The sequence below is a fragment of the Etheostoma spectabile genome, chromosome 9 (assembly GCF_008692095.1).
Source record: "Etheostoma spectabile isolate EspeVRDwgs_2016 chromosome 9, UIUC_Espe_1.0, whole genome shotgun sequence".
NCBI classification, from domain to species: Eukaryota; Metazoa; Chordata; class Actinopteri; order Perciformes; family Percidae; genus Etheostoma; species Etheostoma spectabile.
In genome coordinates, this window is record NC_045741.1 from 13478490 (window position 1) to 13496869 (window position 18380).

The window sequence follows — 18380 nt, forward strand, 5'->3', positions numbered from 1 at the left end:
TATATTTCTAAGCTTGACTTTCTGGGTCTTCAGTAGTAAGTCCTTTCACTGGTGAACACAGCCTCCCACTTTTAGTCCCACAACAGCTCTTCTTGGCCATTTGCCTTCCCCCGCTTACTCACGGCGGCTTCTGTGCTTTACCAAACTAACTACACAATGCCAAAGATCTTGATAGGAAGCATAACAAACTAAATGAATTCTTGCTTCACACAGAATAAGACAAATGTAGTTGACTCTTAGCAGCATGGGTCGTGACTTGTTTTTTTCCATTCAATCACTGCTAATGGTAAACAAGGATACTGAATATCAGACTCAATTTGCATGTTGGTGGTAGCAGCTACAGCAGATGCATTTGGGAACTTTGTTCTATTTCGTTTTAAAAAAACTCAACATAAGCATTGTTTGCCTCCAGCCATCCACTGCAGATTACTATTTATTCATGAAGAATGTTAATGCAGATATTTTTCCAGTTGTACTGAATAAAAATTCCACTTATTGCAATTCACAGTGTGACACTTCATCTGTGTTATTTTATTTAGCCGTTGTCTACTTTGGTTTTGAATCTTGTTCATATATATTGAATGCTTGAGTTTCACCAAGCTTGGTACTAAATGCTTTACATGCTATTTGTCTCTGTGAGAGCTACTGTTCATCAATTCAGTAACAGAAACCATTATGCTCATATTGAATTATTGAACTTGCATAAGCACTTTAGATCTGTGCTCCATAGCAATGTGTTCCGTGCATTCACTGGAATTGGGTGTCTGCCAGGAGTGGACTCAGTCTTTGACTATTTTTACTCTGCATGTTTTCATTGTGTAGGTTTCATTTTGTGCCCATACTGCAAACTAATTCTTCTCAGGGATAATAATTTCAATTAATCAGTCAGTCAATCAGTCAATCAATCAATCAATCAATCAATCAGCCAACAAATACTGCGGATTTGAAGTTTGAAGTTTGTGTCTTTGCTGTTATGTGGCTTGTTTTGCATATTGCTGTAAATAGTACTTTAACCATATTCAAACAGTCAAACCTTTAGCTTTGTATTAATTAAAAATCTACAGGTGGAAAAACTTCAGACTTAGAAACTTTATAAAACACTCCATTATTTAGAAGTTAACACCAGGGAGTTAATACTCCTAAAGTCAGTGCCTGCACAAACCATAGTCCGTAAAAGAAATGGACAAAGTGATGCCATTCTACCTCGACGGAGAGCAGTGAAGTCTATTAGAAGCACTTTTCCAGTGATTGGTAGGCGTTACTGCGCAGCCTCCAACTGAGCTTGACGACGTAGATGTGACGCGAGTTAACTGTCTGAAAGTTGTAAGTCTTCTGGTAGCTGTGCCAAGAGAAATCTCGATCATTCCCAATCAGCAGAGACGGAGAGCGTAGGTATATGTTAGGAGATAACATAGGCACAGGCTAATTATTGCAGACTAAAATGCTAGTTAACATTAGTAATTAAACTTAAACAGCAGAAATATGTAATGAAATACAAAGCAGTGAAAAAGCTCTGCTGCAGTGCCCTCTTTAATTATAAAAAAGAAACAGAAAGGAAACAAATGCCTTCCTTACTATTGTCATGAGTAAGGTGGAAGAGGCAACAGTACTTTTCCTTGATAGCTCAGAGAGGAGATAGTGTGGTGGAAAGGCAATGACAAAGTGAGATATGGGAGAGATAAGAACTGCACTGAAGAGCAGAGAGGACGAAGAAAGGAAGATGGAGGATGGTGATATTAGATGAGAGAAGGCCCAGCATAGAAAGATTTTTTTTTATTTTTTTTTACATACAACACAGAAGAAATATGAGAGCAGAGTTGAGGACACATTCATAAAGACACAGATAGAGCTTAATATAAAGTGGCAATCATGTCTCAGATCAGATAATATCCTCACAGTAGCAATCACAACAACAGAACAGAAATACAGACAGATGACAGCACCAAGCTGGACGCCTGCCAATGTCTGCGCCACTGTAACGCTTAAAAAGACATCAAAGCGACAACCGTTTCCATATTTTTAAGGCTAGTGTAATGAATTACTTTATAAGGTTTTCACTAAACAAATTCTTGTATCCACGGCAACCTGCACTAATGTATCGTCGCTGTCAGGCAGAAACCTTGTATGTCCATAGTGCGTCTTTTTTTCTGTCTTTCATGAATCAATACTATAGGTCACCCTTTAAGTCAGTCTGTGGGTTTTTAAAATATGTAAACAGTGACGAGGTGATTTTATTTACGAGGTAAATAGTCCAATAAAATGTTTTTGAAATAAGCCTTTTTCATAATTTTCGGAAAAACAACAATTTTGGACATATAAGGCTTTCATCAGACAGCGACGCTATTGTAGTTCATTTATGATCAATGCGGAAGCCACCCGACTTAACAGCTCTATTACACATGAATCATGATCTCTTGGAAAGCGTTACTCTGAAGGACATCACGATCGCACAATAGGCTAACCATGTGAGTCATTACTGCTTTTCTTTACATAGAGTTGGCAGGTAGTGGAACATTTGATTGACTGAGAGAAGAAAAAGACAGAAGTGTGTATTGAAAGTCCTAAATCAATTCAAATGGTCCGACTCATCAGACTCAAAGCTAATTCTTTTAATCACCTAATATGTTGATAAATGTAGAGATGTGACTACAGCTAGTGATTTGTCTATTTTACTGTGTACCTATAGTGTAAAGGGTTACACACGCCCCCTGCTACTAACTAGAGCTAGACAGATAAATCTTCCAGACTGATATATTGGCAGATATTTGCTTATTGCAGACATATTGCTATAATGCATAGGTTGGCTAATAAGTAACATGAAATTGCAGAACAGAAATGCCAAGCTGGGTTAACATTACATAGTGTAGTTTGTCCACCAGAGAGTATTGACAAGTGGATTTGTTAACAGTGAATTTCCTGCCTAGTATGCATCTAACTCTTCATGTTGTTCATGACAAAAGAAAAAAAACATCATGAATGGATAATAATTGATATGAGTATCAGTTTTATAAATTCAGTATTGGTCGGGTTATACCACAAACATTCAGCACTTTAACAACTCTGCTTGTATTCCCAGGGTAAAGCTTTCACTTCAAAGAAGTCATTATACATTCTTGAAAGATGCCGCTCTGTTTTTAAAAGCATGGCAATGCCTATGCATTCTTTATGCATCATGAATCTACTGGGCTACTATAGTTAGAGAATAGTCATCTTCTTAGTAAAAGGAAACCAGTATTGTTTTATATGAGATGGGATAGAAATCCTATTCTCCTGATTTTGCCTTGGTAGAAATACATCCCGTTTCTCCCTGCTTTGTCTCTTTTCGTAAACATAGGTGGTGTTTAACCTGCACGTTTTCTGTAGAGGACGGTCATAAATCACACGACAGCCAAAGGTTGGTGTTTGAACAAATGACCAATGCTTTTCTTGTGAGGACACTCTTAAAAAGGCTGTGTTTATAGTCAATGTTGACAAGGCTGCAAAGGTACATTATCGTACCTGTACTAATCTTGTGTAATCATGTGTTACTGTGTGAGAGAGAGGATGGGTCAGGTGCAGAGAAGTCTAATAGCATTAGCCATGGCCTCTGCTTATTAGTCTCCCCCTATCACACACACACACACACACACACACACACACACACACACACGGTGAACAGCTGTTTGTAATGACACTGCGCTGTTGCACATCACAGGCTGGCTGAGTCCTGGGCACCCCCCCCCCCAACCGTAGCTTTGAATACTGTTATCTGTTGATTTGTACTGAAGCTCAGAAGACTAAAATTTGTATTAGGGTTAGCCCTACTTTCTATGAAAGTATATTTGGGAGTTTTGCTAGAAGAGAGACTTTTTCAAAACCCTCTTTAGAACAAAAACTTGAAATACTTTTGCGATTAACTAGTTTGTTAGTAATATTAGTGAAAGTTAATCACTTAACCTCTGACAAACCTAACGATACATGTGTCCCTGTAAGCTGAAAACAACTCTAAACCATCCAATCTTCAAATATTTTTACCATAATGCATCCCAGAGCATCCTCACCCTTCGCATTGCTCAGCCACACCAACACCCCTAATCCCTCTGCACTCTCGACACCTAAGCAACACCACAACAGGGTGGAAATGAAGAGATGAGCCTAGAAAACAACACCTGCTTCCCATCAGTTACAGAGGGGGAGGTATACAGAGTGGGAGAGGGAAGAAAGAGAGCGCTGTATAAGGAACGGGAGAGAAAAGGTCTGACAGACAGGAAAATGAGGGCATGAGAGGGAGGACTTGCAAAGAAGGGTGAGTAAAGCAGCGAGAAAGTGAGGGAGGGGGGATAGCTGGAGCCTGAGACTGAAAGGAAAATGAGTAAGAAAGAAAGACTGAGGGAAGGGAGCATAGGGAGAGTAACTTAAAGAGACTGATTAGTATTGTATGAAATAAGACCTCTTCATCTACAGCTGAGCACAGCTTCCAGCAGTATGAACATGCAAACATGCACCTTATACAGTACACACTGTGCATTTGCTACACACATGAATAAAAACGCCCACCTGACCATGTGCAACACAGATATATGAACATGATTGCAATTACATTCATGGCTTGCAAAGAAAGGGTTGTTTGAATGGTATATGATGAAGTTGTGTTTGTATGCTTTTGTACTGTGTGTCTTTACGTCCCTTTTGTAATAGAGTTATCGTTAATGGCTTGAACTACGTCAAAGGTTTTTTAAATGAATTATTATTAATTATTATTAATATAATTATTATTATATATTAACAATATAAAACCTTAGGACAAATAAACTCAATTCAGTTCATTTACAAGCGTACATAGCCCTGAGTTTGACAAAGGAACAGGATATTAATAGAGTTTGGTGAATTATTATCTCTGCTTTCTTTCTTTTATCATCATCTTTTCTTTATCGCTGTGAAATAGCCCAATCTCTGTGTCTCAGACAAGTAATAAAATAAATTGCATACTTTCCCTCTCTATAGCAAAAACTATGATAAAATTGTCTTCTTGTGGTAGATCACACGAAGACATTCAGTGTAATCTGCTGAAGGCTATTCAAGCTGTTTCTGCTTCATGTATATAGTATGCATGCATGCATGGACTGTTTATTTTTTATTTACTGTTTATGGAGAGACAGGGAAGACAGTTGAGATGTAACAAAGCATGAGAAGCAGATTAAGATCCAGGCTGAATCCATGCTGTTCCATAGTTTTTTTTTTATTCTAAGAATAATTCCCTACCCCATCAGGATGTTATTAGGCAAAAACTATTTTTGATTATAACATAAAATTCCTTAATAGTTCAGGACTAAAGTAGATTTAAACACAACGTGGCACAATTCTTTTACAAATAGTAAATTAACAAAATATTAATATTTCTAAAATTACTTAAAATGTCATGGCATGGTACAAGACTTGAGGCTATTAAAAACAAGTTTTTAATTAGAATTTGATCCAAATTTATGAAAAGAATATACAAGAACAAACAAAGAAAAACAAACATGAAGTCAATAAACTGGAACTGATCAAATCAGAACTGAGAAAAGCACCATCCATACCACCGATCGTGTTAAAGAATGACACAAATTGTAAGGTGTCACGGTTCGTACAATCCCAAGGTACCATGGGAGAGAAGATTTATTGTTGCTGTGGTAACCAGCACCACTCCTCTCGCCCTGATCAGACACAACACGGTGGCAGAAGATGACAGTGTTTGTTAAGACCGATATTGAGACAGTGGAGGGAGATGAGTTAGATGTAATTTAAGAGAGTGAAGAGTGAATGAGATCCGGTCAGAGCAGAGAGGATGAAGAAGGAAGATTCCGCTGGCTAACATTCACCTCTCAGTTTCCAAACTCTCTAATTAAAGATTGAACAGCTGTTCAGTTTGACCGGCGCTTACTGTAAATTCAAGCTCATCTGCCGGAAAGGGAGAGAGAGAAAGTGCTGTAGAAGGATAGAGAAGAGATGGAAGCTAAAGAAGTGAGAGAAACTGACAGGGAAAGGCAGCAAGAGAGATTAGGAATGAGGAGACAACTGATAAATACATGTTCTTCAAACAAACAACACCAGAAGTTATGCAATTTCTTTTTGCCTTTCCAAAATGGCAGAGGCGATTCTAGGACCAGACCTTTAGGGGGACCAATCGGTTCACTTCCGATTGGCCCCCCCGTTTCTGTTAACCCTTTTCTTGATTGGGTTACAGTTGCATAGCATCGGCGACAGCAACACAGTATTTTAAACCTGTTTCAAGCCTTTTCAACCAGTAATTGTTTGTCACGAACAGACAAGGTCACAAACTAACTTGAAGGACTAAAATTGATTTATTAAAAAATCCCTAAAAAGGGTCTAAAATCGCCAAAGCAAAATGGTCCATGCGAGTGTTTTCTGATCAGGACAACATTGTTTGTCAATGCCTTCCAAAACTGTAAGGTCATTATGATTTCCATATGTGCCACTTCAATGGTTATGTTTTGGTGAGGTTTAGGCAAAAAACAAACAATAAGGTTTTAACAAATACGAGGGGAAAAGAATCGTATCGGCCGATGCCTGTGCTCACAGGACCGATTCACAGAAAAATATTTGCAGACGCATCTGCAGGCAGCCTTCTCAGTGTAGCTGCTGTGGAACAAAGTTAGTCAACACTAGGGAAGGCCACTAACCTAACATTGTTTATTTTTTATTTTATGCAAGTTTAAAAAATGTTTATCCTCTCCATAGACCGTATGATCCTCTCTAATATTCTACTAGTCTAATATTCACTGACAAATGTCTAACATTAAAAACTCTATTAATGTTTCATTCACAAGTTGTTGTTTTTTATGTCTCGTATTTTGATTACCCGTAGACATTTATTTAGTTGACAATTTGTTTTATTTAAGGTAAGTGCACTGCAGACAGCGTGCTGATCTACTTCAGCTAACAGAGACAATGCAGACAATACCAATATAAGTCAGTCAAGCTATTTCATTACATTTATAAAATTGTTATATTTTATCAGATGTAAAGCAAGAGAAAAACATAACTTACGATTAACGATATTGGCCATTGAAAAACACATATTGGTCGACCACTAACAGAAATACACATATCTGCTTTCTTTCCAGGAGTTAGATTAGTAGATTGATAATGCTCATGTCTGTGTGTTACACACAGAATGGATCTTAGCTCATTTTAGCATAGATACTAAAAGCAGCTATCTTCTAGTATCTGTAAGTTGTAACTCTAAGAAAATGTCCAATGTTGATCTACTGCTATCAGGTTATTTAAATATTTTGATAAAAGAAATACAGGTATTAGGAAATGTTAGGAAGAAACTATAGCAGATCATATCCTCCTTTGATTCTGACACACAACAGTCATTTTATCACAATCAGGAGCTCCTTGTTAGCTAAATGTAAACTTAGGTTGTTGTTGGTTTACGAACAAAAATAACTTTTACTTACATTAAATTTAACATTAACAACCACTAAAACGTACTTATTGTTCTATAAATAATATTTAGGTTTGTAATGAGAGTCATTTGCATGTTTGCTGAATTAATTGGATAATGGTGATAACACCTCTAACTGTATTTGGTCAGCGTCATTAAAAAGATATGCCCTCTAATAATACTGTACATTTAAGGACTTTGCCCTGCACATATCCTGTTTTTTCACTAGCCTTTCAATTCCAATTCAAAACTAGTAATTTAATTATGGACATGAATTAGAGGAAAAGGTTCAATTAAAGCTATAACCTCAGATGGATATTTTACAGGACTTGATGAGAGTAATGTTTGCACAGAGACACTTCTCTGCAAACCTTAGGAAATAGATTTTAATTGAACAAGTGAAAGTGAAAGCACTTGCAATTATGTATGTGCCTGTGGAGATCAGCACAGAAACACACTTTAAATAAATACGCAGAGTCACATAACAATGGTCGGTGGCATGCAGGCAAAGGCATTGGACGCACGCACACAGAAAGAGAGAGCTGATCAGATGAGAGCTGGTTAGCTGTGATCTGCATGGGAATGAGGTCATTAGGTTTGTGGAGCACAAGGCCATTATTTAATCTGTCCACCCCTCAGCACCACAGTACACACACACACACACACACACACACACACACACACACACACACACACACACACACACTTAATACAATGCAAATGTCAGCTTCATGATTAGCAAAATCATTAACACACGCAATAAGACTAACACATCAGCACAAACTTCCACCACTCAAATCTAAACCCAGCTGAGCATTACCAGCGGAACCAAATTACTTCTGTTGAGCTGAAATCCAATAACTATGTGCTACCTTAGCCCTCTTCACCTCATTGATTCAGAAAAAACTTGACATGAACTGTAAATACACGGGCTTCATTGTGCATGGCTACACACAAGGCCACAACAAAGAAAGCAATAATTCTTGATTTGCTCATCTGTTGTTACAATAAAGAGAAAACCTAAAGAGGCCTTAACACAAGTAATTCCTTAAAGTTATATTAGCCATATGTTGAACCACGTGGACCTTTCAAAGTAATATATCACTCTGTGGGGTTTGTACGCATGTCTTCATAAATTCATTTTCAAGCAATTACTTAAAAAATAACATTAAAAACAAGTGCAAGATCAATAAACATTTGCTTATTTTACAAGAAAGTTTACATTTTACAAATTTTCAAAGAAAACTTAACAATTTGGGAAACATGTCTTTTTCCTTTTGTTCCCAGAGTAAGCTCCTTACTTAACTTAAGAATTGAGCTACAGATGGGAGGAAATGATTAGCTTAGCATAAGGACTGGAAGCAAGGAGAAACAGCTGGCTCTGTCCACACATTGTAGAAAATAGAAATGGAAAACCAATTTGTGGCTTTAAGAGGAGTTTATTTTACCATCGCCACAGTAAGTTATAAGTACAGTCTAAAATAGAAGAAGAGAGTCTAGAGTCGGTAAGAAATTGATGTCAAGTACACAGCTTGCCCAAATTCTAGTGCCATTGTTTGTTGCAAAAGGTCTCCCCAGTGATTACAGAAACACAATACCAGGTGCGATATCAGGTGTGCAATAATAAACTTACTGAACCGTGTGACAGGTTACACCCACAGACTGTATAAAATAATGCACATACCACCCACCACCCCTGCACTACACAGTCTGCATTGGAGAGAGAAGAAACTAAATATGTTCTTTATCCTCACATTCCTCTCCATTTAATGAAACAATCTGTTATAGACTAGCTCAGGTGTGGTCGGCACCTCAAACACACACCCTTAAAGGGCCGTGAGCTGCTCTAGGAACAGCCTGTTCTTGAAAAACACACTCCTGAGTCACTTTACTGGATGAACAGCACATCATCAAGAAAAGAGGTCAAAGTAAAGGTTAGAGAGTCAAGATAATAGGTGAAAATAGAAAGTGAAAAAAGAATGGAGTGGAAACACAAGTAAGGTAATTAATGTAAGTGAGAAAAAGAATGTATTCAAATATAGAAAAAGTGCACATGCTGTACATGGAGAGACAAAGAGCTTGATTAATTCACACCCACACCTTCAGCTGTGGTACCAAACACTTACAGGCACTGTTAAGTGAATCTGCATATTTCCATCCATATAATATGAATTTTATACATCAGGTCAGGATTTCAAGAATTTAAACATGAACACAATCTCTCTTTTACCTTTGCCAAGGGCTTTAGTTGCCTTAACATGTTGTTGCAATGATCCACATTTTTGCCTAAATCAAGGGCTTTCAGTTGTATAAACTAACCCATAAATACCTCTAAAACAGTACTCCACAGATTTAGCATTGCACTCCTAAAACATTGTCGGACTCACAATGGAGAGTTTAGTATTAAAAGTGAGCAGAGCCAGATATAGCGTCTTTTTTTTTTTATTCCACACATATTTCTTCCTTGCCAAAACAGTTCAGTTCAGTGGGATATTAGAGTGTGTTACACCAGTAGCGTCTGCCAACACTGACTGAAGTGACATCCCTTAAGGCAATCCCACTTCATGGAGCTCCTTCTGCAGTTCTAAAAGGCTTTATACAACTTTTTCATAAATGTATTATGTCTTCACTTGAATGAATCAGACAAGTTAAAAAATAATTATAATATTTTAGTAAGTTTATATTATGCAAACATTTAAGTTAGTAGAGATCATTAGTAGATAAAATTAGTACATACAGTACACGCAGGATGTGTTGTGCTTAGGTGAAAAAGGCTACACACAACATGTGTAAACACAAGTACCTAGTGGGGTTTAAACATCACACCACATAAGACCTGAGTGAGGAAGATCAGATACAAAAAAAAGGGTTAAAAACGGAGCAGGGAGAAGATGTGAGCTAACAAAATAGCAACTTTGCACAAGAGAGATATGACGGAGGAGGAGAGAGCCAGCCAAAGCACTGAAAAGAGCTGTCAAAACACTGGGTGACTAAGAAAGTATGCCATCCTTTATTCTCTGTGGATGTGGAGAACATTTTCCTGTGTCCTGCCACACAGTCACAGCTTACACTAGAATCTACATGAAGTGTCCTGCTTTTGTCAGTAGAAAACTTGAGTCCACAATGTTTTGGATTACTAAGAACAAGGATTTGTTTAGTTACTGTATGTAGCTCTCTATTTCTAAGCCCTAATGGGACACCTTTCTTTACAACAAGGTCAATATTATATAACACAAAACAATCAAACACCTGTCGTCAAATTGTGTTTGATTGATCTCTGGTATACACAGTTTATTATGTAACTGGTGTGATGTATAGGGGACATGGGGACTTACATTGTTGTGGGACACCGTGAGAACACTCCTGCTCTTCCTCATCTTTCCTGGAGTCTCTCCTCTGCTGTCCAACCACAGCTTCACATGCACACCTGGAAAACACAAAAATATATACCAAAACATGTGTTTGTGTTGTTTGAGAACAAGATGCAGGTTGATAGTGAGGTCAGTGGATTAAAAATACTAATAACAATAGTATATTATAGTATACTTTACTAATCCCACAAGGGGAAATAAAAAATGTTTTCACTCATGCACTAAGTGGAGAGATGTCAGAGTGAGGGGGCTGCCCATGGAAAGGCGCCCCGAGCAGTTGGGGGTTTGGTGCCTTGCTCAAGAGCACTTTGGCAGTGCCCAGGAGGTAAACTGGTACCTCTCCAGCTACCAGTCCACCACCATAATTTGGACAATATGGGGACTTGAACCTGCAACACTTCGGTTCCCAACCCAACTCCCTACGGCCACCCCCCATTAGTAATTTGAAAATGTATCTGGACTGACAGACTGCTGTCGAATTTTTCAAATGCCACATTCCTTTTGCCAGACTAGGGGATAAAACCTTTTTACCTTGAACTTTTATGATAACCTATACTTAGTATTTCCCATTACATGTTCTACTTCCTCTTGCACACACACACACACATTCACCTTAATATCAAAATTGAATTGATGAAATATTGAATTTCAGTCATTCTGTCAGTCTCCTTATGAGAAAGAGTAGAGCAAAGCAGTAAAAACAAAACAGCATCGGCTTTAATATTGTTCCATGGAGGAGCCCCCAGCTAGTGATGCATCAAAACGTTAACTGCTGTACAGCACACTGAAATCCCCCATGAGGCACCACTATGTAATAATGTGTAGGATATCTGACCCCACAAAAATAACAGACTGATAGAGAGGCTGGCTAGCTTTCTTGGCAACATGATTTTTCCCTTGCTGAACTCAGTTTTATTTCCCTTTCCTACAACTCCCCAGTGTCAGCAAAAAGATGGTTCATGTAAAAATAAAAAATAAAACAATTCTACAATTATCAGAGTTTGATCAGAGCAGCAACATTGGTGGTTTGAGAGTGAATTACATTTACATTACAATTTGGACTGAAACATAAAATCTATATTAATAGCAATAATGCAATCCTTAGTTACACACCCCTTATAGAACCAAGGTATAAGGTGTTTCCCAAATGGAGACACATAAGAAATCAACAGCAATCAAGGTCACAGAAAAGGTATTGGTAACAAAAGAAAATACCTTAAACAGAATAAATTAGGTACAACAAATTCCATGATGATATAAGATGTAATAAATTAATAGGCAGTTTAGATAACATCATAGAGATGTAAAACCCCACACAAATTAGGATTTTAGTATGTTTTAAGAAGAGATTTAAATTGTGATACAGGCTTAGTCGTTCAGCTTCACGGCCTTATTCAGCCTCAAGGCCCTGACCATAAAGGCTCTGTTCTCTCTCCTGTTAACAGAGCACGGAACAGACAAAAGACCTCGGTCCGTGGATTTTACGCTACATACAGGGCTGATATGGGACTATAAAGTCTTAAATATAGCAAGTAATCAATAAGACCTTAAAGTCAACAGTCAACAAAACATTCCTGGCTTGAGTGATTAATTTATTTCCGATTAACTTTCGATCGACCAACTAATCAATTAATCGACTTTTCGTTGCAGCACTAGGAAGATGTATGTTGCGCACAGAAGCATCACAGGAAAAACAGCAGCTTACAGGGAGCACGGACAACTGATCAACACATTTTCAAACACTGATAGCTGAAACAAATGTTTAAAGGTTGTGTAGAACTGTGTGGTTGTAAAATGTTTTCTAGGCATTTCTCTGCCTTGTTGTTGTTGTTTATCACTACCGAGTGGAAACATTGTGAGGAGACATATTAGGACGTTAAAACTGTCAACAGCTGCCCGGCTGTCTGGCTGGCTGCACAGATTACACTGTCAGATGGCTGACAGGTGATGTGATAACAGGAGACGTGCTGTAGCATCCTCTTGTTGCAATAAATCAAAGATGGCAGATCACACGTAGTGAATTCAAGATAACTTCAAACGTGCTTCAATTCATATACATAGCTCATAACAGCTCTGAATAGAGGGGAAAAGGAGATAGATAGAAAAGATAGAAAGGAAAAGCAAATAGAAAGCCTTATGCTTATAGTTATGCAGATTTTAACCAAGCCTGACACTTAGTTAATCCCTAACTTGCCTAATAACCTGTTTTAAACAAGTCGCTAACAGGCTCCACATTGCTTATCAGCTTTGGATATTGGGTAAATTAGTCTTCTAAAAATCTGAAAGAAACACTTACTAGATTAATCAATTATTTGATCCACAGAAAATTAATTTGCAAAACTTTTAACTAATTATTTGTTGAAGTAATTTCAAGCAAAAATGCGAGAAACGCAAGAGGTTCCAACTTGTCAAACATGAATATTTGCTGGTTTTCTTAGACTTCTGTAATATTAAAGCCTTCTGGGACTGGGACTGAGACGCATTTGAAGACATCACCTTGGTGTGTGGGAAGTTGTGATGGACATTTTGTCCATCACTGGCAGATTACTTGACAATAACAACATCGATTAGTTACAGCCATGATACAAATAGTAATATAAAGCACAGAGAGTACTAAGGGTGGGAATCACCTGAGGCCTCACAATATCATCACGCTACTTATCACAATATATTATTGCAATTTTAAACATATTGCAATATTCTGCGATATACTGCAATTTATAACTTTTTTTTCCAATATTAAATGATGCACCCAAAAGGAAACTTTGTCAACATCTGTTTTATCTAAACAGATACATTTCTCTGTTTATTCATCTCACTTCAACTTTATTGCTGCAAAATGGGATAGTCAAGCAGACAAACTGACCAACACATACTGTATGTAATAAAAGATCAATACTTGGCGTCTGTGTATCGATACAGTGTTGCCACGGAAAATATCTCAATACTATGGGGTATCAATTATTTCCCCCACCCTTAGAGAGTACTGAATATTGTAACTTGTTTATTGAAAGTCTATAAACTACATATCCTAACTTTTGCACCAACAAGTAGGTCAGCAAATTGGGACAAAAGATTTCTGGATTCCAGATTTCTACTATTTGCAGACTTCTAGAAATCACTGCACTTCAGGGATTCCTCCAAATGTAAACTCTACAATAAGAATAACTCCTCTCTGGTGTAGGACCAGCAGCTAAGCCAGAGCTAAGGAAACAGCCAGCAAAGGATGTCAAACTGAGATGTTATAAAATGAGAGAGTATGTCATATCTGAATGCTACTTGGTTGTCTGGCGGAACTGGGTCACGGGTTGTAAATACTTAAAATGACAAACGACTGTACTGACCTTTATCTTATTTTTTTGCTAATTGCCCCAAATTAAAGCGAACAGTCTCTGCTTTTGAAGCCACTATAGGAATATCCTTTTAGATATGTATAATAAGATTACTCAACCTTTCCTGAAAAACACAGCGGTCTGTTTACAGAACATATTGGGTACACACATGATAAAACACAATGCCAACTGGTAAAAAAAACAACAACACATAGTTAGCACATTGATGTGCCAAACAAAAAAGCATTTAATGCAAACCCAAATTGTAAATTATTGTGTGTGTTCATGCGTGCGTGTGTGTGTGTGTGTGTGTGTGTGTGTGTGTGTGTGTGTGTGTGTGTGTGTGTGTGTGTGTGTGTGTGTGTGTGTGTGTGTGTGTGTGTGTGTGTGTGTGTGTGTGTGTGTGTGTGTGTGTATATTTGAAGCAAGGAGCAGATTTTAACAGAGCAAATTAACACAAACTTAAATTTTAATTTAATTTTTAATCTGTTTATTAATCCCCAGTGGGGACATTACATGATGAATGAAATGAACACATGTATCAATACACAGTAATTAGCACCCATCATGTGTCCCTCAGCACTTTATCTGATGTTTTCAAATAATCTTCTCAATTTCGCTAATCCTTATGAGTTTTCTGTCATGCCTTGGAAAATTATACTTTTTCTTTTTGTAAATTTTCCTCTCAATAACACATGCTAATGAAACACTATGCTAATGGCACCTAAAGCAGCCTTAATGGTTCAGCACACTTTAATTCCCCCAATGTTCATCATTCAGTAACAGCATACGAGATTAAGTCCACAGCCATTGAGCCTCTCTCTAATGAGCCAATTCAGGCAGTCATTGAAAGGCTTATGAGTTATTCCTGTGACCCATGAGTGTGTCTTTTTTATTTTTCAATCCAAAAAAAAAGAGAGGGGGGGGAATCAGTAGTGGCAAAGAGTAGGCCTAATACAGATGGAGGGTCTGATGGTAAAAGATGAAAGAGACCGTTTCAGGGAAAGTTAGATGACGAGGTGTTTAGAGGATGATATGATATGAAGATGCAGATGGAGAATTGAAAAGAGAGCGACAAGCAAGCAGGTCAATGAGGATTTTAATGCAATACAGAGAAAAAGCCGGAGGTTAAAGAAAGAAGGATGGACGAATGAGGTGTAAAAATAAGAAGCAGAGGAAGAGACTCAGGGAGAAACAGCCAAGACGACTACATAAGATCTTTGTGTTTAAAGGAACAGTTCAACATTTTAGGGAAATGTTAATTACTTTATTGCAGTTCAAGTTAAGTCAAAAGCTTAGCTTAGCCACTAGAAACGGGGAAACAGCAATCCTGGCTCTTTCCAAGGGTAACACCCCCCCACCAGCACCTCTAAAGCTCACTACTTAACCACATTATATCTCCTTTGTTTAATCTCACGTGAAATGCTGAATTGTCATTTTTGCACATGTGCTAAGCTAAGCTAAAAAGCTTCTGGCTCCAACTTTATGTTTACCGTACAAACATTAGAGTGGTATCGATCTTCTCTTCTAACTCTCCACAATAAATAATTAAATAATAGTATTTTCCAAAAATGTCAAACTACCAGAATCCCATTTCCCCATGCATTTGTGTCTAATAGACTAATGGGACCAAAAATCTTCGAAATTGGTCCAGTATTGAGTGAGATCGTAATGACAGGCTGGCACAAACAGAGCTACAAAGTAACCTAATAGAGCAATTTTGCAGCCTTGCTTTTTGTCCACTAAAAGTCATTTTTTTGCTACTGACAGGCTCAGATGGTTACTAATAGTTCAAATATAACTTAAAAGTTTCTGACAACATTATCAATCTTAGGACGTGACCTTTTGTCAGAAGAGAGGAACGCCAGTCGAGAAGGTGGGCAGGATGTCTTTTGTTTCAGAATATGCTACAGAAATTAAAGGGTCCAGTAATATATTTACGTTATGTTTGTCAGTGCTATGGCTCAACATTAAAATGATTTCAACAATGTGGGTGAGGTTGTTACAGTGTGATGACCACCAGTATTCATTTGAGCCAAAGTACAACGTTACAGGCGGAGAAAAAGAGAGAGAGAGACAGAGACACACATTTGGCAAATGAGGGCGAAGCGGCAGGATATTCGTAATGCTCCCATGGGTCCTGTGCCCCTATATGCCCAAAAAATATGTTATGTCAGGAGTGGGACCTGTTGCTGCCAGATATCTGTGGTCTGGATGTGTCCAGTCAGGGACATACTTCAGACACTGTGTCACCACGTCTTTTTCTCATCTTGCATTCCACTCTCCACACTGCTGTCTTTTGACAAAAAGTCACGTCCTGAGATCGATATTATCGACACTTTTAGTAACAATCTGAGCCTGTCAATAGCAAAACCAAAATACTTTTATTGGACGAAAAACAAGGCTGCACAACTGCCCTACTAGGTTAAATTGCAGCTTGGTCTATGCTGGCCCGTTATTGCAATCTCGCTCAGTACTGGACCAAAGTCAAAGACTTTTGGTCATATCCGTCTATTAGGCACATATGCATGGGGAAAGGTGGTCCAGGTTGAAAATAAAAGGATAGTCACCCTTTAAGCTGTATGCAACCAGGGCAATGTTGTCGTTCAGAGAAAGCAAATGGTGAAGAAATCAAATGGTAAAGGACACTTCATGCACTTGAAGCAGATGGACATCTTTCAGCTTGAACAGACAGGATAACCTTGACACCACTTACATAAAAACACGCCCATCACACCACCTAAGTGCAGTGAAAGAGCAAACACTATGAAAGAACATACAATATTTATTTTAAAAGCATTAGACATAAATGTTGTTGGCCTACGACAAGAGCTCACTATGAGTCAGCACCGGGAACAGATAATGAATGTGTATTAAAGCGTTATCTGTCTAACATTTACAGCAAAGACAAAGTAACATAGACTGTTTGCTGCTACTATAAATGTTTTCCACAAGGTGATTTCTAGGATAGCTCAAAGGCACGTGTACAACCCTTTTATGGTTGCTGATGGATGCTGGATTTCTCCAAACAATCACCTTTCAGGAAACAAGGATTGTTCAAATAGACACAACTGCATTTTTTGGATGAATGTCTCTGAAATACATTCATTCCCTCAATTCAAGGGCATCACACCCCCAACCGGCACAGTCAGACACAGGCTACCAAGAGCCTGGGTCTGTCTCCCTAAAAGGTAGTTTTCCTCACCACCCGAGGTTTCTCGCCACTGTCGCATAAATGATTGCTCTTGGGGGAATTACTGGAATTGTTGTGTCCTGGTAAATTATAGAGTGTGGTCTAGACCTGCTCTGTAAAGCATCTTGAGATAACTCCTTATGATTTGATACTATGAATAAAATTGAATTGAACAAAGGTAAATTACATAATTACGTTATTAATTTATAAAATGCCACAATTCTAAATCATTAGTAAGAAGGAAATTATCAGTGGCAAGGCGTCTCTGTAGGGATGACGATCTGTTCCAGTTATCACCATTAGAAGATAATTAGTAATTACAGATGACATGTTTCAGAGTACATCTGAAAATTGTGCTTGGCAGCACAGATGGAAAGCAGTTTATGAACACAGATTAGTGCTGTAACCTCAGGGGAAGAAGCACAATGGAACAAACTAACTAGTGTGACGTGTGTGTGTGTGTGTGTGTGTGTGTGTGTGTGTGTGTGTGTGTGTGTGTGTGTGTGTGTGTGTGTGTGTGTGTGTGTGTGTGTGTGTTTTGGAGTATCCTAATTAGCATTACTTCTGCCTAATTAAAAACATTGGGGCAAACAGGTGTGAAGACAGAAGACACACAAACAACACCTTCAAGGAAGCAAACTAACCTGTGCATGCCCCCTCCTCATTTTAGTATTGTATTGCATTCAGTCATCATTGATTAAAAGTGTCCTCTGCTTTTCTAAAACGAGGGAGCTCTTTGTAACATGGCCTGAGACAGTGTTGCAGTGGTCTTAACTTTGAGCTTGACATAAACTTTGTGGCAGCAAAGACACTAAATTCAGGAGCCGGTGAGCTCAGGAATTCAGCACACGCAGGCGGGACAGGAGGTCAAGCACAGAAGCAAAATAAAACATCTGGTTAATTCTCAAAATAAAATAGGACGTGCTCACAGCTGCATTACACCTTGAAAACACAGCACAGAGTGGTTTCCTCTCTATTCCTCTGGTTAGAAACAAACTGTTGTTGGTTTTGTGGTTCTATTCTACATGAATTTGCAAGATCTCGTGGGTCCT

The 18380-nt window shown here is 38.2% G+C and overlaps 1 protein-coding gene across 1 annotated transcript in view; it reads right to left on the reverse strand.

Annotated features, from left to right (window-relative positions):
- Positions 1–18380, reverse strand: part of pde4ba (phosphodiesterase 4B, cAMP-specific a) — a 192436-nt gene that overhangs the window by 137091 nt on the left and 36965 nt on the right. The window contains exon 2 of the mRNA XM_032524911.1: positions 10768–10859. Coding sequence (XP_032380802.1) covers positions 10768–10859 — 92 coding nt within the window. The remainder of the gene's footprint in view (positions 1–10767; positions 10860–18380) is intronic.